Raw genomic sequence first — 27,993 nt, 5'->3', positions numbered from 1 at the left:
GGCCCACAAGCAGTTTCCCCCAACTCTTCCTAGAACAAGACTCAGATCCCTGAATTAGAGCTCTTTCATACAAGAAGAATGTGTTATAAACATCCTCATTTAATGTGGCAATTCTTTATATATATATGAAAATTCATGCTGGCTTCATGTTTGCTTCTGTAAAAAGTGAGTCATTACTGAAGAACTGACAAATATATTAAAATATAAAAACCTTTCATTGCCTTGAGAAGTTGGCTTAGCACCTGATAAGTTTCTCAGACAAGTCCAGATCTATTCAGAAATTTTTCCCATGGAAGTAGATTTGTAGGCAAAGGCAAGACCAGTCCATGGGGGTAGAGACAAACAGAAAAGTGAATTAGTAGGACAAAGGAAAATTTGGGGCCTCACAGCTGACATCCTTCTGACTGAATGTGGCAGTGTCTTCAGGTTTGTTATCCAGCATTTCTTTGTACTGACGTTGGAAGAAGCCAAGCTGTGAAGGGAAGTAAATCAGAAGAGCTGGGTAAGAGGACAGGGAAGACAGTTGGGAGTAGGAAGAAGTTGAGAGAGAAGATGAGAAGAGAAATAAGCTGACTCGTATTTGTGTGGCAGAACACTTATATGAATAACAGCTATCATGTATTATCTACTGTGTGCAAGCACAGCAGTTATGCATAAAAGCTGTAGTAGAAAAGCATAAATTAATAAACAGGCCTACACACATACCCTGGCTTCATTTCTGTCTCACTTCAGCTACTCTGTAATGTAGGCATTACTGTCATTTAAAAAATGAGGCTACAAGCTCTGAGAAGTTGAGCAATTTGCCTGACTTTAAAGAGTGAGCAGAATAGAGCCAAAATGTACACACAGGCTTATCTGATTCCATTGTCTGAGTTCTTCCCACTATACCATCCTGTCTCTGGAAGGGCTTGGGTTAGATACTGGTAGTGTTGAGAGTGGGATGAAGACACTCACCTTGTACAGGATGGCTGTGATGAGAGCCAAGAGCAGCAGTCCTCCCACAGAGCTGCCCACGATGAGGGGAACAGGATCATAGACCTCATACGCTTCAAGCACCATCGCCGTCTAATTTGTGAATGAGACAGTATCAGATTCCTTGTTGTCCCAGACTCTTCCCAGGTTCCCCAACCTTTAAGGGCCGCCCCTCCTTCCTTTGCTCAAGGGGTGAGATACAGAAATACTTATGGACTTAGGGACAACTCTCCTGCGGAGGGGCCTTCATCCTGCCTCCCTCCAGGCTTCTGAGCCTCCCACACAGCACCAGAGATTTAGCAATAGGAGCCCTCTTACCAGCCTGGCCACTCCTACCACATAGCCCCTACCTGAGCTCTCAAGAATGCCTCCTGTCCTAGAAGCTGGGAATACACGGATCTGTTGAATGTGATTTCAGCCACACTCACCACCAATACCTTCTTCTGCAATGTCTGCAATACACAGGGACAGAGCTGGGGAAATAGCCCTAAGAAGAGGCTCAGAGTTTGAGAAATCTCCTGGCTTGAGGATGGGCACAGACACATCTGGTACCACCCAAATCCAGGGGAGGGACTCTGCTGTTGGGCCTACACACCTGGCTGACCCAGCCAAAGTTGAGGTTGCCCTTCAGGATGAAGTCAACATCCTCCTGGATGCCAAAGGAGGGGAGGTCACAGCGGAACCTCAGGCAGTCAGCAATGGAGCAGTTCTAGAGACAGGGGAGGAATGAAGTTGAGGAGGGTCTTAACTTAGGCAAGAACCACAGGAGAAAATGAAGTCCACCAGGTTTGGGGTTGGGGAATAGATGGCGATTATAGGTCATATATATAGATCTCCAACCTAGCAAGTGCATTTCTAGGCACTTGGTCCTGCAATGGGAATCCAGGGTCTTTCTCACCAGTACAAGACTCCCTGGAATCTGGGCCAGGAAGTCAGGATGCTGGGGAGGTTCCCTCTCCGACACACATGGGAGACTCTAGTGAGAGAGAAACAGCCACAGAATGATCCACATTTCACTGGTAAGAGGGTGTGAGGCACTGTAGGATCAGACTCTGGAGAGTTAGAAAGGCAAGCAGGTACCTGTGAAGGGGCCACTACAGCCACATCCCACACAGCCACACCATTCAGCAGGATAGGAACCCAGAAATTAATGCTGATGGTCACGTCTCGCTGACTCAGGTTATTCACCTGCAGAAAATTGAGACAGAACATTATTGTGGTCCTGGGAGCATCCCAAATCCTACTTCTTTCCTGGATCTAGCCCTCAGCTCCTCTTTCTCCCAGCAGCTCCCAACATTAGCAGCACCATGGGAGGGAAGATATGAATGCTCCCCGGCTTCTCACATGATAACGATGCTCAGCTTCTTTCTTACTCTTCTCATCAGAAGTTGAAAAGTTGAAGTACTTGGTAGATTCTTCCTTCCTGGGGAGAGAGGACTTGTTGGTGAGAAAGAGCCCTGGAGCCATCCTCAGTTGTGCCCCAGTCTGCTGCTAAGGGCTCTATTGGGCCTCCCACGCAGATGATCCCGTGTGGGATCCACATGCTTCTGCAGCCTCAGCTTCAGCTCCTCTCCTATACCATTTGCCCCAGTCACCCTGAACTGATAGCTTGTCCTTTGATACCCTGGCTCTTTCACTTCCCCATAGCTTTGTTCAAGTTCTTTCTTTTGCTTGGAACATCCTTACCACTCCCCTTTTGGAAATTTTTACTTAAAAGTCCCAACTTAAACATTATCTCTCATAACATTTAATCATTTTCCCATGGGAAAAAGCTGTTCACATGTCTTTCTCCTCTACTAGGTATATTGTTGGCCTCCAGCAATGCTTGCAGAAGCTATTGCCAGAACAAATAAGCCTAAAGGGACTCGAGGAAATCATAGCTGGATCGCCTGGGAAAAAATGTAGTGCAAGCCCCTCCATAATGGAGTGAAGAAAAGAGATGTGGCTATCCTGGGGCAGTTAAGTAAATGTGAGGAAGGATGGTGCATGAATACAAGCCCCTGGAGTGGACATAAATGTTCCAGGCTTCAGGTGGCTTTCCATCCATCCATCCATCCATCCATCCATCTATGTATTGCCTCCTTCAGTAAACATTTACCCTATACCTGGCTGTGTGCTTGGCTCTGGGGATTCAACAGTTAACAAGCCATAATCCCTGCCTTCCCAGACTTAACATCTAAGGTCTCAGTGGAATCAAGCCAACAAGCAGGGATGCTGCACATTTCACCAGCACCTAGCATACAGAAGCCAGGGCAGCCATACAGAAACTCCATGGGCCCCGCACAGTTTCCCACAGATGTGACTGTCAGTGTGATGATTAACAACACAGGCTTGGAGCCAGACCATCTGGGTTCACATTTCAGTCTACCACTTTCTACCCAAGTAACTGAAGGTAAGTTACTTAACCTCTGTGGATTCTTCCTGTATAAAATGAGGATGCTAATAATAGTGCCTGTGACAGAGCTGTGATGAAGTCTGCAGCATGATATAAATGTTAGAATTTATTTTTTTCCCTTACTGTGGTAGCCTTTATGTTCCTCACTCCAACCCTTTCTATGCTTCAGTTTTCTCACTTTGAAATCTTCCAGTATTAACTCTCTTTTCAAATTTGAGTAAATCACTCAGTTTCCCCAATCCTCGGAAAGGCATAGTAGTGTATGGGCATGAGCACAAGCTCTGGAGCCAGACCATCTGAATTTGAGTCCTGGTTCTGCCACTTAGCAGCTGACTGACAGGAACAACCTCTTGATTTCTTTGTTGGTAAAAAAGGGGGTTTAACAATAACTATATCACAGAGTTTTTAGAAGGGTTAAATGAATGTAAATACATGTAAAGTACTTTTTAAATGTTGGACATATCATAAGTATATATAACTGTAAGCTCTTAATATAAGTTCCACTATTTTCCCATGGACAGTCGGGGAAATTCTTACATGGAGTTTGGAAGGGCAATGACATTGATCCTCCCTCCCTAGTTCCCCTAAAAATTCATGTGTCATCGGCAGCAACAACAGTAGCAAACTCTGTCCCATGGCAATATTATAAGCTTCTGACCACCTCTCTTCACCTCTGGAGTTTAGCCAGGTTATGTGGGTCTCCTTGCCCTGCTTCCAGCCTGGCCTGCCCATGCTCCACCACGCACCTTCAGAACTGAGAGCAACAGCCCTGCACTTGACTTTCCTGTGGCCTGCCACAGCCTTGGACTCTTAGAGACTTTCCCAGCAGTTTGTCACATCTCTGGCCTCCTCTTTGTGTTGTGAAACCTTGACCTTTTCTTTCCTCTGTGTGGTGACAAACCATATCTCCCACTTCAGAGTGCTCATAAAAGCCTCAATCTTAATCTAGTTAGTTTCACTTCAGCACACTCATATTTGCATGAAGAATACAATGGGCTTCATGTTTAAGGAAGCCTGCACCTTGGAGAGAGAGGGAGGAGTGCAGAGTGGTGGCAAAGTGTGTGTGTCCCACCAGTAGGTCAATTCATCGGAGAAGAAGCAAGAAGTATATTGTGTATGTTATTATGGCATAAATATATGACTGGGCACAAGTATTCCCATGTGAGGAATTAGAGGGCTAGTTCAGATACCTATCCTTTAAAGAGCAGTCTGGGCTTCAAGCGGAGGTACTAGGATTATAGGAGAGTCAAAGGTTCAGACCTGCTGATCACCATGTGGACAGCATATTTCACTGGGAGCTCCAGATGAAAGGTGGTCTTGCTGGTTGTAGGTTTATTATTCTCACTGGAGAGAGACAGAAAGAGAGAGTGAGAGAGAGAGAGAGAGAGAGGGAGGGAGGGAGGGGAGCCTCATTGGGAAGGAATCCAGGAGAAAAGTCTCTGGCTGGGGCATGAGATGAAAGAGTGAGGGATACACCTCACCTCACCTGCTTACATTGGCCCTCAGAAGCAACTTGTTGCTCAGGGTGGCCTTGTAGGAGACATCAAATGTGACTATGAAGGTGCCCTGAGAGAAGAAGAAACAAGGAATGGGAATAAGGGAGGTCATGGAGGAAGAAGGGAAAGAAATGCGTCAGGACAAGGGCAAAGAGTGATGAGGATCTGGGGGGAGGCACTCACCTTAGTGCTCTCTTGGAAGATGGGATGGTTGATGTTACAGCTGCTGCTCTTCAGGCCCTCGTTCCCAGTGGGCACTCCCTCGCATGCCAAGTGCAGTGGGCGCTGATGGGGTGGCTTCCAGGAGAGGAAAACTAATTCAAAAATGTTACCCCTGTGCACATATGGGCTTGATATATAACATTGGTGGCATTGTGGAGCAGTGGGAGAAAGGACAGACTTTTCAATAAATAATCCTAGGAAAACTGGCCCATACAAAAAAAAAAAAAAATCAAACAAACAGAAAAACAAAAAACATTGAATCCCTACCTCACTCCATAATTACAATAGATTCCAACTGGCTTAAAGATTTCAGGTGGAAAAGCAAAATTATTAAGCTCTTAAAAGGTAATAAAGGGGAATATCCTCATAACCTTGGAGTAGGGAAGTATTTCTTAAACAAGATCAGCACATAAAAACACTAAAGATAAAGGAAGTTTTTGTAAAAATCAACCACAATCAAATTAACACATTTGGTTTATTAAAAGACACTCTAAAGAGCCTGAAAAGACATGCAATAGGACTGCAAAATATATCTGAACACATATAACTGGAAAAGTCTGGTAACCAGAATATTAAAGAACTCTTACAATTAAGAAAAGTATGTGGGTGGGGGGATGGGGTAATTAGGTGATGTGCATTAAGGAGGGAACTTGATGTAATATAGGTGTTACATGCAACTGATGAATCTCTAAATTCTACCCCTGAAACTAATACTACAATATATGTTAACTAAATTGAATTCAAATAAAAAATTAAAAGAAAATAAATGTATGGACAACTCAATAGAAGAATAAGAAAAATATTTGCACAGGCACTTCCTAAGAGAAGAGATTAAAATGACCAGGAAATAGATGAAAGGTTGCTCAGCTTTATTAAAGAAATGCAAATTAAACCTGTAAGGAAATTCAAATTAAAACTATAAGGAAATATCACCAGATGGACAAAAATTTAAAAGTGTGACAATGCCAAGTGTTGCAGTGGAAGGAAAGTCACAGGAACTCTAATAATCTGCTGAAGGAAGTGCAAATTATTATACCTGAAGATACAGAAGCCTAAGATCCAGCAATGCCATATGTGGCAACTACCTTGCAAATATTATGCATAGGTGCACCAATATACATGCTCAAGAATAGTCATGGCCAAAATCAGGGAACAACTCAAATGATCACGAGCTGTAGTGTGGTAGATGGCCACTCACACCACTGTTGTTTCACGTGGTACTGGAGTCCTAGCCTCAATAATCAAACAACAAAAATAAATAAAAGGCATCCAGTTTGCAAGAAGTCAAGCTTTCACTAATCACAGAGGACATGACATGCTATGTAAAAATCCAAAAGACTCCACAAAAAGTTACTGGAACAGATATACAAATTCAGCCAACTCACAGGATATAAAATCAATGTACATAAATCTGTTGCATTTTTTTATTGCTTTGTTTTGTTTTTATTTATTAAGATTCAATTAGCCAAGGTATAGTACGTCATTAGTTTTTGATATAAAGTTCAATATTCATTAGTCGAGTATATCACCAAGTGCTCATCATATCACATGCCCTCTTTAATGTCCATCACCTAGTTACCCCATCCCCTGCCCCACCTCTGTTGCATTTCTATACACCAATAATGAAGCAGCAGAGTGAGAAATCAAGAAATCGATCCCATTTAAAATTGCACGAAAAACCAAAAGATACCTACAAATAAAGTTAACGAAAGAGGTAAGGGATCCATACTCTGCAAAAATTGAACGCTAATGAGAAAAGTTGAAGAGGACACAAAGAAAAGGAAAAATATTTCATGCTCATAGATTGGAATAAAGACATTGTTAGAATGTCCATACTACCCAAAGCAATCTACACATTTAATGCAATCCCTATCAAAATACCACCAGCATTCTTCACAGAGCTAGAACAAACAAGCCTAAAATTTGAATGGAACCAGAAAAGACCCCAAATAGCCAAAGCAGTCTAGAAGAAGAAGAGAAAAGCTGGAGGCATCACAATCCAGACTTCAAGGTATATTACAAAGCTGTAGTCATCAAGACAGTATGATCCTGGCACTAAAATAGACACATAGATCAATGAAACAGAAAAGAAAGCCCAGAAATGGACGCACAACTATATGGTCAACTAATCTTTGATAATACAGGAAAGAATATCCAATGGAAAAAAGACAGTCTCTTTAACAAACGGTGTTGGGAAAATTGGACAGCCACATGCAGAAGACTGAAACTGGACCTCTTTCATACAACATACGAAGAAATAAATTCAAAATGGAATAAAGACCTAAATATGAGACAGGAAACCATCAAAATCCTAGACAAGAATACAGGCAGGAACCTATTTGACCTCGGCTGTAGCAACTTCTTACAAGACACATCTCTGCGGGCAAGGGAAACAAAACCAAAGTGAACTTTTACATCAAGATGAAAAGTTTCTGCACAATGAAGAAAACAATCAACAAGACAAAAAGGTAACCAATGGTATGGGAGAGGATATTTGAAAATGACATATAAAGAGTTAGTAACCGAAATCTATAAAGAACTTATCAAACTTAAAACCAAAAAATAAATAATCCCGTTAAGAAATGGGCAGAAGTCACGAACAGACATTTTTCCAAAGAAGACATAAAGATGGCTAACAGACACATGAAAACATCCTCATCATCAGGGAAATACAAATCAAAACTACACTGAGATATCACCACATACCTGTCAGAATGGCTAACATTAACAACAAAAGAAACAACAGGTGTTGGCGATGATGCAGAGAAGGAGACCCTCTTACACTGTTGGTGGGAATGCAAACTGGTGCAGCCACTCTGGAGAACAGTATGGAGCTTCCTTGAAAAGTTAAGAAATAGAACTACCCTATGACTCAGCAATTGCACTAGTAGGCATTTACCCAAAGAACACAAAAATAGTGATTAAAAGAGGCACATGCACCCCAATGTTTATAGCAGCATTAAATTCAAAAGCCTAACTATGGAAAGAGCCCCAATGTCCACTGAGTAATGAATATATAAGGAAGATGTGGTATACATATACAATGGAATATTACTCCACCATCGAAAATAATGAAATCTTGTCATTTGCAATGGCATGGATGGAACTAGAAGGTGTTATGCTAAGTGAAATAAGTCAGTCAATGATAAATGCCATATGATTTCACTCACCTGTGGAATTAAGAAACAAAACAGATGAACATAGGGGAAGGGAAAAAGAGAGGGAGGCAAACCATAAGAGACTCAACTATAGAGAACACACTGAGGGTTCCTGGAGGGGAGGTGGACAGAGGATGGGCTAAATGGGTGATGATGAGCACTGGGTGTTATAAGTAAGGGATGAATTACCTTCTGAAACCAATATTACACTATATGTTAACTACTTGGAAATTAAAGAAAAACATTTTTTTAATGTGGAATGGGTAAATAAATTGTGGCATGGTCATACAAAGGGATTTTATATACAATAAAAATGTTCTACACCCAGAAGCAACAACACGGATGAATTTCACAAACATATGCTGAAGAAATGAATAAATATATAAAAGAACATATAACATGTTTCTATAAATTTCAAATATTGACAAAACTCAACAGTTTTTTCTAAGGATGTGCTCATGGGTGATAAAACCATAAAATATACAAGGAATTGATTATCACAAAGTCAGAATACTGGTTATGTTGGGGAGAGAGTGAGGTTTTGATGAGGAAATGAACATGGAGGGAGAACTTCTGGGGGTGCTAGCAGTGTATTAGTTCTTGACCTGGATGCTATATGTTATTTGTTTAATATTATTCATTAAACTATACATCTGCTTTATGCACCTCTCTCTCTCTCTCTCTCCCCTTCAGAATTGTGTGTATGTGTGTTTACATGCCATCATAGAAGCATTAAAAAGAACCTACTATAACCCAGGGCAGGGAAGAGGCCATTAGAGAACAAGGGAGCTATTTACCTGGGTTCCCAGCACTCGTCGGTAGGACAGCCCTGCTGGGTAGTAGAAGTGGACGACAGTACCATAGGAATCCTCACCCTCATTCCACAGAGTCACTGTCACATTAAGCTCCAGGGAGCTCCCTACCACCAGGGTCTGCAGGCTGGAGGAGGAAGGACAAAACTGAAAAAGAGACTCTGCTGGAAATAGGTTGGAATTGGATCAACGGTAGGGACAAGACTGTGGGAACTCATGAACTGATAACGTTCTATTCAAAATTTAATTTCTTTGTTAGGAGAGCCAAAGGGAAACATAAGCATTTCTCATCTCATGGGGATGGGAGACCCAAAAGCTTAAGTGTCTAGAAATGAAAGGAGATAGAGCTCACCCTGAGAAGCTGAGATACTCAGGTCCCCTTCACAGAGGTGATCTTGACCACAGTTCTTCTCAAAAGGGAGCTGCAGAAAAACAGTAGATTCTCTTCCCATCCATGTCTTAATCTTTGTCCATTCCCCTCACTAGGAGCACTCATCCTGAGCGCTCATTATTGAATATTACTGAGCACCCACCCCACACCAACACTGTGCTAGACACTGTCAAGAAGTGGGGCAGTAAGGGAGGGGCAGAATGATAAGATCTTTGGCTTTGAGGAGCATAAATTTAGTTGAGGAGTTAAACCCAACTCACACTGGAACAATTATTCGACAAACATTATCAAGTGTCAATAAGGGACAGGTTCTGGGTTGGGTGGGGAGTTAGAAAAAGCAGAAACTACAGGTGAATTAGACATGGCTCTTGTACTCACAGAACCCACAATTCCCAGAGAGCCACAAAAGTACATGGCGATTGCTATGATTCCAGCCATGTAATATTTGGTATCACCATGATGTAATAGGAAGCCAGGGAAGAAGAGAGAGAGGCTGAATGTGATTTTCAAAAGGGGGGAAGATGAGACTGGGGCCTAGAGAACTAGAAAGGATCTTTGAGGTGGAGAGAAGGAAATGTTTTCCGAGTAGGAACTACAACATGGACAAAGAAACAGAGGAAGGAATGACAAAAGTTGGGAGGGATTTGGAGAATGAGAATCAGAGAGTTTATGTTGACGTAAAGTGGTGACCAGCTGGGATGTGTGTAAGGTCCAAGCTAGGCAGGGCCTTGGTAACTGGGTGGAGGCATTATGGACTTAACGTGGTTGATGGAAAGTTGAGAACCACAATAGGTTCTTAAGACACAGAGACACAGTGAAAATCAGTACATCCCTGGGATTTCATTGGAAGACTCACAGAAGCAGTGAAGAGGTCCTGCGAGCCCACAGCCAGCACAGGGTGAAGGTTCTGAGATGAGGGGATGGGCTCCCCCACCAAGGAGAAGTTGAGGCGTAGGATGATGGGATTCACCACGTCCTCCACACAGTCCTGAGGGAGAATGGGCTTTCAAGAACCCTCTACCCTTCTCGTTACTTTCCACCACTGGCCCTCCTGCTCAACTGCATCCATTCCCGCTGTCAGGACAGCATTCTGTCCTATCTGTGGAGTCAGGTTCCCTGGCCTCAACTTTCCTCTCTCCAGCCCCAATATCCCCACCCTCTTGCCCTCACTCAACAGGGAGCAGAGGTGCCAGAGGCTCACCTTGGGCCCCTTCTCCCCCTCCCTTTCCCAGAACCCAAAGTACTTACTGGTAAAAGCAGCTTAATGGTTTCACAGTAATCTCCCATCCCCAGGGTTTTCCTTCGAGTCAAAGTCCAGTTCTTGGTCTCATCAAAAATGGCACGAGAAATCAGACGGCCTGGGTCTAATGCCAGATCATACCTGACAGAGCTTTGGACATCACCTGAAGCAGAAGGGAGGAACAGAAGATGCAAAGTCCAAGAGAACCTGAAATGTTCTGTTTTTGTTTATTTATGCAACAAACATTTGCTGAGCACTTCCTATGGGCCATGAGCTGTATCAGGTGCTAGGATAGATGTGGAGAAGAAGATAGAGAAATATAGTCTCTGCCATCACGTAGCTCTCCGTCTAGGAAAAGAGACGAGCATGCAGGCCATAATCCCCCAGCACGATCAACCCAATGGTGGGATCCTCAGTAGTACCAAGGAGGGCTTGCTAATTCAGACCTGGGCTCAGAAATGCCTTCCTGGGTGGGCCTTGTCTGGGCCCCAACCTGGAGGATGAGCAAAGGTTGGTGAAGAATGGGGAGGAGAAAGTCCCAGACCATGAGAACAATGGCCAAGACCAGAAGGGAGAGGGAGGGTGGCACATTTACAGAAAGGGAGAATGCGATGAGGTGAGGCTGGAAGGGCGGGGAGGAGCAAAGTCAGCAAGGGCATTGTAGAGAAGGATTTTGGTCTTTATAAATGGAAGAAAGGAGAGGTTGAGGGGTGGTCAAGCAGGCAAGTGAGGTGACCAGATTTGTGTTTTAGGACCAATCCCTCTAGTTTCTCTATGGAGAAAGGGTGGGAGGCTGCAAGAACAGACATGGAAACAGCTCAAAGTATACGTAGGAAAGAGAAGTGGTGGCTTCAAGGTAGGCAGTGGCTAGAGCGGGTGGAGAGAAGTGGGAAGACTTCAGATTGTATCCTGAACTTAGAGCTTACTGGCCTGGGTGTGGGGAGAGGGGAAGAGAAGGGACCCGGGGTTTCCAACACTGGCAGGTGAGTGGATGAGGAAGTGGTATCTGGATCCCTGGGCTCATTTCCTCCTGAGGGTAGGGTCGGGGGCCTCAAGGTGGGTAAGGCGCTGGGTCCACTGGGAAGAACTCACCTAGTTGGTCCAGTGAGCTTTTGTGGATAGAGAGACAGACTGTGGCATTCCCAGCTTCCAGGGTGGATGGCACGTCTCCCCAGCACTGGTACACAGCCTTTGCCACCTCCAAGGGCATGAATCTCATGGCCACCCCCACGTTCAGCACTGGCCGACTCCTGAGGGTGCACACGGGGGCTGAGGACCTGTCTCTGGCCCCGGGGAGGAGGACAAGGGAGGGGGAAGCTTGTTGAATGGACACACAGTGGGCAAGTGTGGGATGTGAGGAGTTGTCACCTGAGCAGCAACACCTGTCCCCGGGCCCCCACAGCCAGGTCCACCAGTCCATCCTGGGTGAGGTCCTGACCCCCACTCAGTGACTGCCCAAAATATTGGAGTGTGGGAGAGAGCTGGGAGCCTGCGATCCGCTGACCAGAGAGGAAAAGGAAAAGTGGAAGTCAAGGGGAGGGCATCTGAAAGGTTTGAGAAGAAAGATTTGGAAAGGAAACTGCAACGAAAACAGATCTGAATGGAAAAATTGAAAAGGAGAGATGAAAGGGTAGGAATGGAAAGCAAGCATAGTGAGACCCCAGGGACCCCAGACGTAGAGCTCCTTCATTCAGTGTTTCATAGAAGGAAACTAAGGCTCCCAGAGGCTAAATCAGTCACTTGCCTAAGGCCACACAGCTGACATGGCTGGACAGGCATTTGACCCAGGCCCTGCAATCTCTTAACCACTAAGCTGCGCACACACTGAAGTCTGTTTGGAGCCAAAGGAGAAAAGAGAGATATTTTGCACTTAGCTGGGCCTGGTGACATTCAGGGCACTAAACCCCTAAAAGAAGCGTGGTTACTGTTAAGGTCAGTGACAAGACAAGGCATCAGGCAAATCTGGGACATAGAAAAGGAGGTGGAACTGGGAGAGGTTGCAGACAGGGGTCTCACCTATCTGTGGGAGGGGTTGACGCCCTGTCCTGAGGTTCCATGAAATAGGTAGACAGCACCCCGGCTCTCCTGCTCTCCTGGGGCGCCGATGGCCACGTCTGTCAGCTTGTCCCCATTCACATCCCCCAGCACTGTCAGGGCTGCCCCAAAGCGGCCCCAGGGATGGCCCTGCTCCCCACAGAGAATGACCTCACACTGCCACTTAGCCCTCTGTGGAACAAAACCAGTGTCAGGTCCCAACCCAGGCAACCCCTCCACCCCATACCCAGGCCTCACCCAGCCCAGCTCTCATCAGACACTCACCCCCTGGGGCAAGGGGCACACAGACACCTGGCCCCCCTGAGTCGGCTTGTAGTAATGGGGAGCCCCTATGAGGACAAGGTCAGAGCTGCCATCTCCATCCACATCCACAGTGCAGAGGGAGGCCCCAAAGTAGGAGCCAATCTGCAGGGCAGAGCCTGAAGTCATCCTGCGGGCCCCTGCCAGAGGCACCCCCTTCTGGGACAGGACCCACTTCTCCCCAGCCACCAGGACCTTCCCCCCATAGGCTCCCAAACCCCTTCATCTCCTCCCCCTCTGGCCCCGGAGACCCTGCCACTCTCATGTTCCACTCTGGCTTCCTCAACACCCAACCTGAGTCCCTGCGACTTCAGCCTTCGGCCTCCATTGCCCAGACGCCTGGGTGAAGATGACAACCTTCCCAGTATGTTGATGGTGGGGGGCCCCCAGGATCAGGCTCTGGACCCCCTTCCAAAGAGCCAACTCAGTGGAGTAACCTGAGGAGGGTAGGCCTCAGCACAAAGGCTTCCTCCCCAACCCTGAGCTCCTGCCCTTCCCAGGCAGCTCATCTCCCACCTGTGCCCCCAACCGCAGCCTTTTCTCACCCAGGTAAGAGTCCCTCATGTCCACATTCTCTTGAGACATGTTGATGAACGTGGGGCTCATATTTTGGGGGTACAGGAAGGCACCTCCAGACCAGCTGAAGCTCCCCACTGCTCCCAGAACTGGTCCATCCTGGGAGGAAAGGATTCCAGGGCTGAGCAGGCCTGAGCCAAAAGAAGACAGTCTATTCTAAAGCAATGCCTGCCACTGACTCTGCTCATTATTTGGCATTCTCTTTCTCCCTCCCCAGTCCTCTTCAGCAACTTCAGTGTCCCTCACTCCTAATGTCTCTCCGCCATCCCCAGTGCCACTGTTCCAGTAAGTCCCAACGGTTCTCATCCACTGCCCTCTCTGCCTCCTAGCTGGCTCCTTTCTGCTCCATCCTCCAGTACCCCAGAGTAGGTTTCCTCAGAACCAACAAACATAGAGCCATCACCCTGCTGGCAGTCCAACATGGCTCCCTGCCACCAAGCCCCTGAGGATGGAATCTAGGGTCCTCTCCAGTCAAACCTGTAGAGTTACCCTATGTTTAAACACATGAAGCTTTTGACCTGGACACCTCTCTCTTCTCTCTTTCTAAGACTCAACTCCTCTCTCAGGAAGAGTCAACTTCAAACTCACCTCCTCTGTGAGGTCTTCCTTGGCTCCCTCAGGGAGTGACAGGCATTTCCTACTCTGCATACTTTGTTTATTGCCTTTTTAAACTTTTGATTATGGATAATTTAGAACATATACAAAAGTAGAAAGAAATGCTTAATGAACCCCCAAGTACCCATGAGCCAGCTTCAATGATCAATTCATGACCAACCTTGTTTCATTTCTATGTCCCCCCTCCTTACCCCCAAAATTATTCTGAAGCAAATCCTTCTGGGTACTTTCAGCACACATCTACTTGCACACAAGGCATACTACATTGTTATTTCTTTCATCTGCATGATCTGGTCTTTCCCATCTTTCCACCCCCCTCTCTCACTCTGCTCCAGCTATGCTGGCCCTTCTATCTCTCTAGTGCAGTAACCGTGTTCATGCCTCAAGACATTTGCACTTGCTTTTTCCTCTACCTGGAGCAATCTCTCCCAGATTTTTCCAGGGCTGGCCTTTTGTCATCATTCAGCCTCAGTTGTCACTCTTCAGGCCTCCTCTGAGCACCTGTCCTGCTCTATCCTAATGCCTAGCACAATCTGAAGATATTTTTTTGTTGTTTGTTGTCTCCTCCCACTGGATATGTGCCCTATGAGAGCAGGAGTCATGGCTATCCTGTTCTCTGCTATGCTCCTACTACCTACATGCACTGCCTATATGTCTCTCTCCACACAGACAGTGACATAGAAGACAGAATCTGCTTTCCTATTTACTTCTGGGTTCCAACTCCCAGCACGGTTGGCCCAGGATTGGTGCCTGAGACCTGTTTATCAAGTACGTGTTCCACCCACCGGTGTGAGTACTGAACTGAAGCCTTCTTGCGACATCTCATGTTGGAAGGAGCTACTTGTCCTCGACTGGGTTCCTGTGGGGAAATAGGTCATTTAGGCTCTGGGGGCCATGAGACCACAAGGTCTCAGAGCAGAAGGAGAAGAATGAATCCAAAGCTCAGGTTCTGGGGCACAATTTTGGGTGAGCTGTGAATGGGGATGGCTCCCCAGAACTTCAAGGGGACAACTGGGTCTCGAACCTTTCTATTCCAAGACCCAAGCTTGCCCTGCATTTACCCTCAACTGCAAAGATCTTCTCTTGCAGCTGCTCCAGGATGCTGCTGAGTGCTGCAAAGTTGTCCACCCTGAACACGTGGTCCTGAGAGGGCACTGAGCCAATGGTGTTCAGCTCCTGCCTGGCAGTGGGTTCCTGGAAAGCTTTTCCCACCTGTGGCAGAGAGAGAGCTGAGGAGGAGCCCGCCAGCCTTTCTGCCTGGGTGAGGTTGAGCCTGAGTGTGAGGGTGACATGAGGAAAAGGACATACCCCAATGGCATAGCGAATGATGCCAGCTCTCTCTGCCTGAGGGATGACGTCACTGTACTCCAGGGGGTCCCTGTATTTCTGCCCATCTGTGATGACAATGAGGATCTTCTTGGCACTTTTATGGGCCCCATTCTTACTATGAAATAGTTCTTTCCTGTCAAGGAAGAAAGGGAGATGACTCTCTGTAGATGAAATTGATTCTGGAAAGAAATAATCTGTAGCACTAGAAGCTCGTATGGAGAGACCGGGGAGTCCTGGTACCATCAGACTGTGTCAGGCGTGTTTAAAAAAATCGCCTCAGGCTTTTTTGAAAGTCATGCAATGATTAGTAAGATCAATGATAAAGGTACTCATATTCCCTTTTCTATAATTCCATCTACCATGGAACCTCATTTCCAGGAGGCAGTATGGTTCAGAGTAGGAACTTTACAGTCTGAGAGACTTGGACAGTTGCTTTACCTCTTTGAGCCTCTGCTTCTCTCTGTGAAGGTGAGAATAATAATTGTGCCATAGCTCTTCATCAAAGATGACCCCCAGTGTGCCACACCTGGTTCCCTTCCCATATTGAATCTGACCTGTGCCCAGTTTCAGCAGTAGCGTGAAATGGAAGTGACACCATGCCAATTATGGGCCTAAGAAGCCTTGTTAGCTCTTTCATTTTGGGAAGCCCTGAGCCACCATGAGGGAAGTCGATAGCTCAAGGCTTCTATAGCTTCTTATAGCTTCTATAGCTATGGAGAGAAAGGCTCCTCCATCCCAGCTGAGCCCAGCTTTCCAGCGAGTCCTGCCCAGGCAGGACCATGTGAATGAATCTCTCATGTTCTAGCTTCTGAAAGCAGATGAGTCCTAAATCATGAAAAATATTAATAAAAGAGTTGTTGCTTAAGCCACTAAATTTGGGAGTGGTTTGTTAGGCAACAATAGATAAATGAGATAAATCATATGAGGTTATTTTGAGGATCAAATGAGGGAAAGCTTTTAAAACAGTGAATGGCCATAGGTAAGCATTAATTCTGTGGTAGCTATTACAAATGATTAAAAATGTAGCTATATGCTCATATAGTTCTATAAATGCAGAATAAACACACACACACACACACACACACACACACACACACACACACACACTCAACATAAAATACTGGAAACAAGCTAAATGTCCAAGATCAGGGAAGGGGTTTAGCAAATCATGATCCACCTGCTTTGTAAGAAAGCACAGAGCCATTTCAAAGGAAAACAGTAAAAGCTGTAGAGAAACATGGCACAGGTTCGTGTAATAGATGAAAAAAAAAGGCGGGATGAAACTTGTTTCTGCCCACATTATGACTATATGAAATATGTCTGAATAAAAACAAGGATGGAAATGGCCCTGTGCTTTGTGGGTGGGATTTGTTTATTCATTTCTTTGTATCCTTTCTTTTTGCTAAAATACTGTGAGGTGGTTGGTAGTGGGACTGTAATACTTTTTCCAAAAATTTCCTTAATGTTATTGCAAATTTTTATCTGTTTGGTAATGAAACTTCTAAAAAGAAAAAAATAAAAACAGTGGCAGAGAAGGCCTGAGATAGCTTTGGTTCTGGGGAGAGGGGAAGCTGCTGTTCCGGGTGAGGGGAGCAGAATGGGTGCTGAGGAGAACCACACTGTCACCCACCACTGGGAGGGGTTCCAAGGGCTAGAAGGGATGGCACTCCGGTGTGACTTTCAATTCAAGAGACAGAGGCATTCCTCTTGGTTGTCCAGTCCCATGCAGCCAGTGTTCAAGGCAGAAAAGCCACCCAGCAGTAAAGAGGGTACATTTGGCAGGAGCATCCTTTGTTCAGCATTTCTCCAGCACCACCCCCAGAGTGGCACCCAGGGGTGCACAGGAAGTTGAAAATCCCAGACATTCAGCCTACTTTTTTCCCATAAGAACCACACCTTCTGTTCTGGCCCCAACACCTAAGGCATTTCTTTATGGTCGTCCTAGCTGGTCAGGCACATACATGGTAAGCACCCAGTTAATACAGAGTTCATATGGATAAGGAATGTGGGAAGAGAGGGAAATGAGTGAGGAGAGAGACACAAAGAAAACACTTGGCAACAATTCCCAAGTCTCTGCCAGGGAAGTAAAACGTGGGTGCACCATTCTCTGGATAAAACACCAACCACTTATCTAGCACTTCTGATGCAGAAGCATTGCATGCATGTTATCACCTTTAATTCTTAAACCAAGTTGTAAGTTTATCCTCATTTGACAGTTTGCGGAGACTTAGAAAGAGTCAGTAAATCCCAGGGTGACCCAGGTCACGAGCAGGGAGCCAGAATGAGAACTTGGGTATGTCTGAACCAAAGCCCATGTCTCTGGTTTCCCCAGTTGGCATCAGGGTCCAGCCAATCTAAAGCCAGGCAAAGAGGAAACACTGCAGAGGAGTGCTGTTCTACAACAAGAGAACATTCCAGGGAAGTCTCCACCTACAGCCCTCTCATTTCCCTTTTGAGCCCCTTTCCCCAGATTTCCCACAGCCCTGCAAAAGGGCTGTGCAGACCAGCGTGAGGAAGTAGTGCGGCAGCTTATCCACATGAGGCAGAAGGGGAAACTTACACCACTTTCAGGATGCCCGTGGCTGTAAACGTCAGACCATCCAGTTGGACGATGGGATCCACCAGGCTCTGAGGGCTCGAGCTGCTCTGGAATTGGGTGAAGGTGAAGTGGATCTTCAGGTGGTTGGAGTACTGTATCAGGGAGAACTGCAAAGGAGAAGAGGATGGCCCTGGGGCTCAGGAGTTTTTCTTCAATAACTTTTCATTTTGGAATAACTTTGGATTTACAAACCACTTTCCATGTGTTTTTGAGGCTAAAACCCAGGGGAAACATGGCCCAAAAAGAAAACTAGAAAATCAGAAACAAATGATGCTTCTTTCAGAGTTTGCAAGGGGTAACCTTTCTTACCTCAACATTTCTTAAACTTGGATTTTTAAAAAATTTCATTATGTGAAATCAACTTGTAGACTATATTTCCTCACTTCTCAAGAATTTCCATATACATATACACTATACTGGAAAATAAAATAATAAGATAAATCATGAGTTACATGGAAAACTATGTAATGAAATCATTAATTATTTGGCCAAGGTACCTTCAGTCTAATTTCACAGCAAAACTATTTTTGCAATCCTTTCAGTGCTTCTAAACAGTACAAAACTATTTCCTAGGCCATGTGGGGACATATTAAATGCCATGGGGGAATTTCCTCAGGTCAGGGCTCAAATCAGCCATGCACAAGGACACTAGTGTCAGGCACAGGTCCACTGAGCCAACCCCCAGCAACACCAGGCTTCCTCCTAGGTTGGTCTTCCCCAAGGCAACTGCCACCCCCACCCCACTCCCCAGGCCTCGGGGACCCAGTCTTCACCAGGGTGTTGGTGCCTTCAAATTGTCCCATCACAGCTCTGACAAAGTCTTTCATCTGCTTAAAGTCACTTTGGACAATGCTGCCAGAACCATCAATCAGGAAGACAATGTCCATCTCTTGACTTGGACACTCTGTAGAGAAGGAAGAAGGAATCAGAGATGCCTGTGTGGGTCCCAGCTGTCTCCCAGGGCCCAGAAATCTTTCCTGCTTAACAGAGTTAAGGGGCCATTCTTGGCCTAGGAATCAATTCCCACCCAGTTTCTACACCTTCCTGGGAGGAAGCCCAAATCCATTGCCCAAACTTTAAGAAACAAAACAAATGAGCAAAAAAGAAAGAGAGACAGAGAGACAGAATGAGAGAGACAAAGAAGAGAACATACTCTTAACCAAAGAGAACAAACTGATGGTTACCAGAGGGGAGGTGGGTGGGAGGATGGGTTAAATAGGTGATAGGGATTAAGGAGTGCACGTGTTGTGATCAGCACCAGGTTAGCTGATGTGTTAGCACATCATCACCATGTGCCAGGCATTTTTCCAGGCACAAGAATACACCAGCAGCAGATGCTAAGGTTGCCACCAAGAAGACCCACACCCTCTCTCAGGAGAGAGGTCCTTATTATCAGCTACAGGGGGTAGCTGTCGATGACTCCCAGTTGATAACTCAGGAGATGCCTTGCCCAAGATTACAACGCCTGCTCCTGGGGGCGACCTGCATCAGCCATGTTCCCAGCTCCTCTGGTTTAGCTGAGGGTCTGTTCTGATCCATCACAGTCCACCTTCTTCCTCTGCTCAGTCCTGCTTCCTTCATGCTCTCGGAACTATTGCTCCCAAGAGTACTCCCAAATGAGCCTCAGAGTCTATTTCTCAGGAAACCTGGTCTAAGACCATAGCTTGAAAAAAAGATACCACCCCTGCCCTCATGGAGTCCGCCATAATGGAAAGTCACACCTTTCACCCATAAACAAATAAGACACTTCACACTGACACCAAACTCACATAAGTGCTTGTGGCCTGTGTGATGGACACAGTTGGTTCCTCCACCAGTGCCTCACATCCTGTGTTGCTCCCATGGTGGTGGGAGGACAGCCTCCACAGACAGTAATGAGGCATGATGCTGAACACAGCAGCTGGCCTCCTGCCACTGAAGCAAAAATACTTTCTCCTCGCTCCCCACACCTCCCTCATCCCACCTATGCAACGAGCTGGTGCTTCACCCCTGCTGAGAAGAAATGGAAGGCCACTTCCCTCCCTGCTTTCTTGACCAGGAAGTTCAGCCCCCCCACGTGGCAGGCTAAGAAGACCTCACTGCTCCCCTCCTCACCCGATATCCCCCACAGCTGGGTAGCTGAAGGTCCCCATCCCCACATCTTGCACCTGTGCTTACTTTGTTAGCTGCACCAAAAAACCACCCCTCATATCCTCTCTCAGGCCACAATGGTGGCAAGTTCCCTCACAATATCACTTCTGTTTCTTATTCCTTTTACTGTCTCCACTGGGCTTCCAATAGCAGGCACCAGGCTATAGCTGGCACCTTCTGAAAAAAAAAAAAAGACCAAATCAGTCAGGCAAGGTTGGCTCCAGGTCTCGGCTCTGTCACTTCCTGACAGCAGGAACTCAGCTCTCTGAGCCTCAGTTTTCTTGCTTGTAAGATGGGATCATCCTACCTACCACCCCAAAACTTGTGAGGGTGCAATAAAGATGCACACCAGGCATCAGGCATTGACTGGCACCCAGTCACTTCTACCTCTATTCAAATTTGCTTTGCTTACACCAGGCTTACGTGTCTGTGTTCCATTTTCATCAGGCATCCCACCTGATGAGTCACGGGGACATCTAGGAGAAGAGACTTAACCTCCTAGTACTTAAATGCCACATCCCCTACCCTGGCTGCACAGATATCCTAGGCAGGTCATGGTACCCCCAAGACTCCTGGACTCCCACCCTCCACTCTCTCTGTCCCCCCTGTAGACTGTTCTCACAATTAGGGTAGGAGGTGTTTCTGCTGCAACTTCACCTTTGCCTAAAAGCCCACCATGCCTGGCATCATGGCATCTCTAGTCCAAAGCAGTGCTCTCAGTCAGCACCTTGAGTGGCCCCTCTGACTTGGAGCCCATGATCACCTTCTCCTAGTCCAAACACATGGTCCTAGCTAGAAGATCAGTCATAATGGTACTCACATATTATGTGTCAGGCAGAGGTCTAAACACTTTTTATATATTAAATCTTTCAATCCTCGTAACCACCTTGATTATTAAGACCCAGTTTACCAATGAGGAAATTAAGCACAGGGAATGAAGCCAATTGCCCCAAGGACACAGAAGACAAACTTATTCAGACTGGCCCTCTGAGAGATGCTGCTCAGTGTCTCTGGCACCATTCTCTGTAGAAGGCATCCGTGCTGGCAAAATTGTGCATCACATTTTCCATGGCCCTACCATTTTCTCCCCTTAGAAGTTCAGCAGTGAATGATCCAGAACAGCCTCCCTCTTGGATCCTTGGAACTATCATCCTCACCACATTTTCACCACCCAAGGCCTTTCCTCTGAAAGTCCAAAGAGCCTCCCTGCACCTGTCGACAACTGTGAGACCCTCATGCCTCCTGCAGCCAGCGCTCTGAGGCTCCCTTCTGCTCCATCAGAACTTTCTCCTCTTGACCAGCTTAGAGTTCCTGCTGTGAGCTGCCCTCCCTGCCAGGCCAGACCATGCTCCCAGACCTTCTTGGGCTTGCTGAGGCCTCTGGGAAAGGGCCATGGGCACAGGAAGCCAAGACGACGGTCTCATGCTCTGCCCACTCTTCAGTGCCAGCATGTACTCACATAGAATTGCTGTCTCTATAGGGACCTACCTGGCAGGGCAGCAGGCATGGTCCAAATGGTCTGCAGGTGGGAGCCCAACAGGAGGCAGAAGCCTTCTGCATACATATTCTCCCCACAGGCTCGGTGCATGGTGGGGCCACAGGCCTAAGGGCAGAGGCCTGTGTGAGCAAGGGGTCACCCCAAATTCTCCATACTCTTCTCCTCCAGCCCCAGCCTCCCCTGGCCCCTGCTCCTCCCCTTGTCACCCTCCTATGACCCAGAGAAACTTACCAGCAGCCAGGAGTGATTGGTGGAGGCCGCCAGGGACAGGCCCAGGGACATGTTCACGGCCTCTGGGGGTGCTGAGAGGGCAGATACACATGATTACATTCATGGCCACACTCCCATTTGCGGGGAGAGTCAGGCTAGAGGCCAAGGAAGGGGCACTGCAGCAGACGAGGATTGAGGGCCACAATTCCTGGGTGCAGTCACTCACTGTGCAGTGGTATGGGTTGACATAAGCCAGTGGCAGCCACACAGTCGTACATCTGTCCTGTTCGGTTGACCGCCACCACCTCCAGAGGGGCTCCCACCACAACTCTGAAGGCACAAGCATGACATATAATTGCAGGAGGGGTAAGGGCAGAGGGCACTTCGGGTGGGGAAGTATCACTGTGTAGCAGGGAAGTGAGACTTTGAGAGGGAAGCTCTTGGCATTTGCCATTCATGAGGCTTCAAATAACAGGGCCTGAGTTTAACCCACATGTGCCGAAGGAGCATGCTGGATTTTTTCTTTGTTTGTGTGTATGTATACATAAATAAATGTGTATTTATATACAAAATGGTTTGAGTGTTGTTGTTGTTTTAGCATTCACCAAAAATAAAACTTTTCAAAGCAAAACAGCATTTCCCAACCATGGGCAAGTCATTTTGTTTTTGGGGTGCCATCATTCCAAGCCACCCAAGAAATAGATCACCTCGAGTTAAATGGAAAAATCTGCTAAAGCCACAAATTATCAAGACAAATAGATGATTCTGTAATTAATTGGACAATTTAAATATACATAATTTAAGTTGGACAATTTAAAGCAGCAGTATCAGAATCCATACGAAAATCTATAGTCACATAAGTGCAACAATTTTTGCAAAACTCCTTGAAAGGAGAGAATTTTTAAATTTTGAATAAAAAATAATATCTACCAACAACTTCTCCACTCCACCAACAACTTCTCCACTCCACACAAACTAAATGTTTGTGTCTTTTAATTAATTAGCCAAGCAAGACTTGTTAAATTAGAATTTAAAGATTCTTTCTAGAAAGCTATCCCTTTATGGAAAGCTGAAATCCCTGTGTGTCTGAGAATTGCTGATGGAAACCTAAAGAGGTGGTAGAGACATAGAAGTCTGGTACCTGCTGACCTAAAAGGGTGAAAATATCTTAAACCATTGATCTACATGCTTTTCTTTACCCCATCCATCCCTTACGCATAGGCTTAGTCTTTTGGGTATTTAGGTTATGACTCAGCAGAAACCAGGAACAACAATAACTTTGTAGCAATCAGAATGTCATCCAGTATATATTATTTACTTTATTGGAAATACTGGTGAACAATGGTTAGTCAATAGCTATACATATATGTATCTTCTAAATACGGCCTGAGCACAAACTAGGGGTGATAAAAGTGAAGCAGTGACTACCTTTGGATTTGTTGGGTTTTGCATCATTGGGAAGAGCCCAAGGGAACCCAGGGGAGGGGGGCTGAAGATGTTCTACACCTTGATCTAGGCAGCAGTTACCTGGCTATACACATATGAAAAATTCATTGAGTCGGACCTTTCAAGTTTGTGCACTTCAGTTTACAAGCTCTGTATTTCAAAACAAACACAGAAAGAAAAAACAAAACCCTGGCACCTGGCACTTGCTTCCATGTCCCTGCCAGCTGGGTGAGGAGGGGAGATGGATGTGTATATAGAACTCAGTGACCTCAAGATGTTACTTCTTGGCCAGCTGAATCTTCCTGTATTCTCAGGCTCATTGCCAATGCCACCCCCTCTGTGAAGGCTTCCTGGAATTCCCTCCGGGGTTGATCTCTCACTTCCTATGCCTCCCAGACTTTGGTTATGCTTGCATCACATGGCAACTTCAACATTTTGGGTCCCTGTCCCTGGGACCTGAGAATGTGAGCTTCTGGAGGCAAGGCGAGGTACATAATTTGCCAGTCCCAGAGTGAAATAAAAATGTGGGGATTCTTGTTCACGGAAAAAAAGGTGTTTTCCTTTTTTTTTTTTTTTTTTTCCTTTGGCAGTCTTCCTCTCTACCTGTCCTGGTATTTCCCTGTTTGCTCTTTAGTGCTGCATTCCCTCAGGCACAGGGACACTCACCAGACCGGTGCAAACCCTCATAAGACTGGGCGAACTGTGTGCCCCAGCCAAACCTGACCTTGCTCAGCTCATGCCAGGGGCTGAGGGAAGCAGCTGAGAAACATTCCCCAGAAGGCTGGGCTGCATGTGAGCCAAGGCTCCAAGCCCCCAGCACATCTCCACTGTCCCATCAATTTTACTTACAAAACACACATGCTAAGATTAAATTATTAATAATTTCAAGAGGAAGACTGCAAAACATTACTCCAAGTGCAAGGGTGACTATACTGGTCACATGTACTGGTCACAGAGGAACAGATTTAAGACCTCCCTCCCGAAGCACTGTCTTGTCCAGAGTTTGTGGTCCTTCCTGGGATTGTGAGTAGTTAGTAGTAGGGGTGCCAGGGGCCTTGGAGGAGTGATGGACAGGCTTCTTGCCCATGTTGCCCTTCCCTCAGGACACCTCCTGAGCATGCCATATTCAGCCATTTACCCGCAGGTTGAAGGGATATGGGGGAGGCATGGCCTACCTAGAGCTGCCAAACTGGGCCACGCTCTGTCCAAAGCTAGCTCCATCTTCTTGAAAGATCGTGGGCTCCTCCACATCCAAGTTGAATCCATGATAAGAAGCCAGGACTGAGGAATATGGAGAGAGAGGCGGGCGTAGGAGAAACAGTCAGAAAAGCGTATCACCTCTGGACCCCTGACTTCTTGGGATCTTGATGCCCACCCCAATCCAGCTCATGTGCCCCAAAGAAGGGTATTCTCTTTTTCTTTGTTTCCTGATTTGCCATCTGTGTGATTCCTGTCTCTCTCCCTCCATCAGAAATAATCAAACCACAATACAAAGAGCGACAATCCAGAACCAGAAAAATGTCCCCTCAAGGTCATTTCAAAGGATATCCACAATCTGAAATTAGGCCTGTCACCTCCTGGTCTGTTAGATCAGGCGTGTCCACTAAAGATAAAGTGACCACACAATTTATTTTCTAAACTGAGCCCTTCTGTGAGTGAAAGGGGCACCATTAATAATTACACCAAGGTCACTGGGACTGGCCCAGGCAGGTCAGGGCATATGCTCACCCTTCCTAAAGACTGTCCTGCTCCATCTTCTCATTATACAAAGACCCTAAGGTTCAGATTAGGGAACAGACTGAGAATTTTATGATTATTTGTAATTTTGTGTTTCCCATGTCCCCCTCCATTGGTGCTAGACTCTAAGATGGCAAGGACTGCAACTGTCTTGCGTGGTGCCTGGTACACTGCCTGGCCCTTAGCAGATGACTAATTACTATTTGTTGACTGGGCCAGAACTGCATAGCAAGTCAGTGGTACAGCCAGGGTTCCAACCCACTCTCCTGACCCTTGACATTCTCCTCTCTGGTGACTAAGCTCAAAAACCTCAGGGAAAGACCCCCTACATTTCAAGGGCTTTTTCCAACACCCTCACTCCCAAACAGCATCTTTCCTCCCCATTTCTACTAGAATTCCCAGTCTCTGGATTGAGGAGTCAACTCCAACCCCCAAGTAAGGAAATTCTAAGGAGGTAAAGCATCAGGCCAGGAGGTGACAGGCAGGGTCCAGACACCTGAACCCTAGGGTTCTAAGGAAAAGGCCAGATGTTGAAGGTGCTACAACCCTACAATGGCCACAGGCAAGGGAGTGTCACATACTACATCTTGCTTTCAAAGAATGATTCTGTTTCTGAGTCTGAGAACAGGCTCTATGACCTGACAAGTAGGAGTGTCTCAGACTCAAATGCCTCAGAGGCCAGGCAGGTGACATCAGTGACTGAAGTGGGTAAGTGTGAGTACCAGGGAATTACGGGCACTTAGAGTTTGTGGCCCTTTTAAAGGAAGTAGCCATTACCAAGCTCTAGTGTTCAGAGCTCTGGACCTTCCCATTTCTCAGGAGAAGCTGACAGTCTAGGCTTCTGTGTGGAATCCGATTTTTAACTGACACATATATAAGTGATTTCAAATGACACACGAATGTGGTCCTGATACAGTTTTCAATTTCTGGACTATTCTCTTGGCAGCAGTGGGGCAGCATACCTGAAATCAAGACTTGAGGGACATGCGGGACCAAGGAAGTGATATCCAACACTTCCCCTCCCTAGTGATTCCGATGGCTTTCCCCCTGGGGCCCTGGGGCAGACTCCTGTCCCCTGTACCACACACACACCAGGACCCCCACAGGAAGAATCATGGAGAGGGAGCTCATCCCCCACCCAAGCATAACCTACAAGTCCATCTTCTCTCATCTTTGCTCAGGTTATGACCCTCCCCTGATTCCAGGCCATTTCTCCTTCCACACAAGACTCTAAACACAAGGGCCCTCCCCTGATCTCAGCTTCTCCAGAGAGCTATATGAGCTAGCCACCATCCCCAATCTGCCCTACCAGATGGAGATGCACCCCCTCCAAGCTTCTCCCAGCCCTGAGGGCCTCCACTCACCACCCAGGAGGAGCATAATTCCAAAAGCCATCACTGAGCACGCATTGAAGGAGAAGTGAAGAGCTGAGCAGTAGAGCACTGAAGGGCACTCAGTGCCCTGGCGGAAAGTTAAAATACTGACTCAGGGCCTTGAAGTAACAGAAGGAGGGGCACAGTCAGGAAGTTCTTGGTTAATCATAGAACAGAGGCAGGGGCAGGAGGCCAAAGACGCCCTTGGGGAAAATCCCCCATACTCTCCCACCACCACCACCTCTGTAGATCTAGCTTCCTTTTTCATGGCCTGGCTTTCCCAGAAGACCGCTCTCCCCCAGCCCTTAAGACCCAGTTGGTACCCAGAGTGACTTGGGGCCCCTCTGGGGCCTCAGAAACCAGACTGCATATAAGTGGGAAGGATGAAGCAGATGGCTGCAGAGGCCCCACTGCATGAATGTGAGCCTGGAGAGAGGCAGACCTCCACTTCAGATAGAAGTGTTGGGGGGAGGGGAGTAGATAAGTGAGGGTGTTGTTTCAAAAAGTAGACTCCGACTCTGCGTTGCCTTCTGGCTTTTACAGTCCTCCAATTCCCAGTCTTAAATTCTCTCTGGCAAAATAGCCAGTGGGTTTCTATTTTCCGGACAGAGAAATTACATAATTACTCAAGGACACACAGCAGGAAGTGGCAGATTGGGATTCAAACCTAACTGCATCGGATTATAGAGTGCCCGCTCTCTGCTACCTCCCAGGAGCTGCTTGATAGCTGGATTAGAACCTCTGAGAGAAAGGAGACTCATCTGGCCTGAATTTTCTTTAAGAACTTCTATTTCAAAAAAAGAAAAATGTCTTTGTACCCATTAAAAGCAAACAACTTTTTTTTAAATTTTATTATGTTATGTTAGTCACCATACAATACATCACTAAAAAGCAAATAACTTTAAAGACAAAATGAGGCAGGAGGAAAAGATGACAGAGGAGTAGGGGACCCTATTCCAACTGGTCTCCAGAATTGAGCTGGATATCTACCAGATCACTCTGGACACCCACGAAATCAGCCTGAGATGTAAGAAGCTATACCTGGATCTTTACAAAGAGAATATCACAGGCAGTTGGTTTCGAGGTATGAAGCTGGGAGCTGTGATGCCGGTGGCACATAACCAAAGATAAATGGAAGGGGGAGGGAGCCGAGCCGTCGCGATCCTACACCGCCAGTGAGAGATAGCCTCCCGCGCTGGGGACTGGGCACAGACTTGCAGACCAGTAGCGACTGGGAAAGGACTTTAGGGCAGACCCCAGAATGAAACCAGAGCGGCTAGGCTGTGCACGTGAACTGGAGGCGGCTGGCGGTTTTAGAAGCACAAAGGGCAGAGACATGCCTGACCTGGAGGCGAGGAATGGGAGCTCTGCTGAGGGGTGCACAACCCAGGATGCTGCAGTATATAGCAGCACAGACAGAAAAGGAGATAGTGTGGCCT

General features: G+C 46.5%; 1 protein-coding gene across 1 annotated transcript; it reads right to left on the bottom strand.

Annotated features, from left to right (window-relative positions):
• Window positions 1–79: 79 nt before the first annotated feature.
• Window positions 80–26,639, bottom strand: LOC114214524 (integrin alpha-D). Its single transcript, XM_028110248.1, is given in 30 exon segments — window positions 80–472; window positions 955–1,065; window positions 1,323–1,424; window positions 1,568–1,681; window positions 1,871–1,948; window positions 2,053–2,160; window positions 2,317–2,395; window positions 4,628–4,711; window positions 4,854–4,933; window positions 5,047–5,160; window positions 9,041–9,182; window positions 9,404–9,477; window positions 10,303–10,434; window positions 10,695–10,849; window positions 11,779–11,936; window positions 12,055–12,185; window positions 12,703–12,912; window positions 13,006–13,146; window positions 13,336–13,478; window positions 13,587–13,716; window positions 15,018–15,091; window positions 15,294–15,444; window positions 15,541–15,694; window positions 18,122–18,267; window positions 18,934–19,064; window positions 21,779–21,893; window positions 22,020–22,090; window positions 22,225–22,328; window positions 24,620–24,725; window positions 26,546–26,639. Coding segments are annotated over 30 exon segments (3,486 nt in total). The 5' UTR covers window positions 26,577–26,639; the 3' UTR covers window positions 80–355.
• Window positions 26,640–27,993: the final 1,354 nt, after the last annotated feature.

The sequence above is a fragment of the Eumetopias jubatus genome, unplaced genomic scaffold, assembly GCF_037043125.1.
Source record: "Eumetopias jubatus isolate StellerSeaLion01/CBP00866 unplaced genomic scaffold, mEumJub1_p1.0 scaffold_12, whole genome shotgun sequence".
Classification (NCBI taxonomy): domain Eukaryota; kingdom Metazoa; phylum Chordata; class Mammalia; order Carnivora; family Otariidae; genus Eumetopias; species Eumetopias jubatus.
Note: the sequence above shows the minus strand (reverse complement) of the source record. Positions and strands in the feature narration are given on the sequence as shown.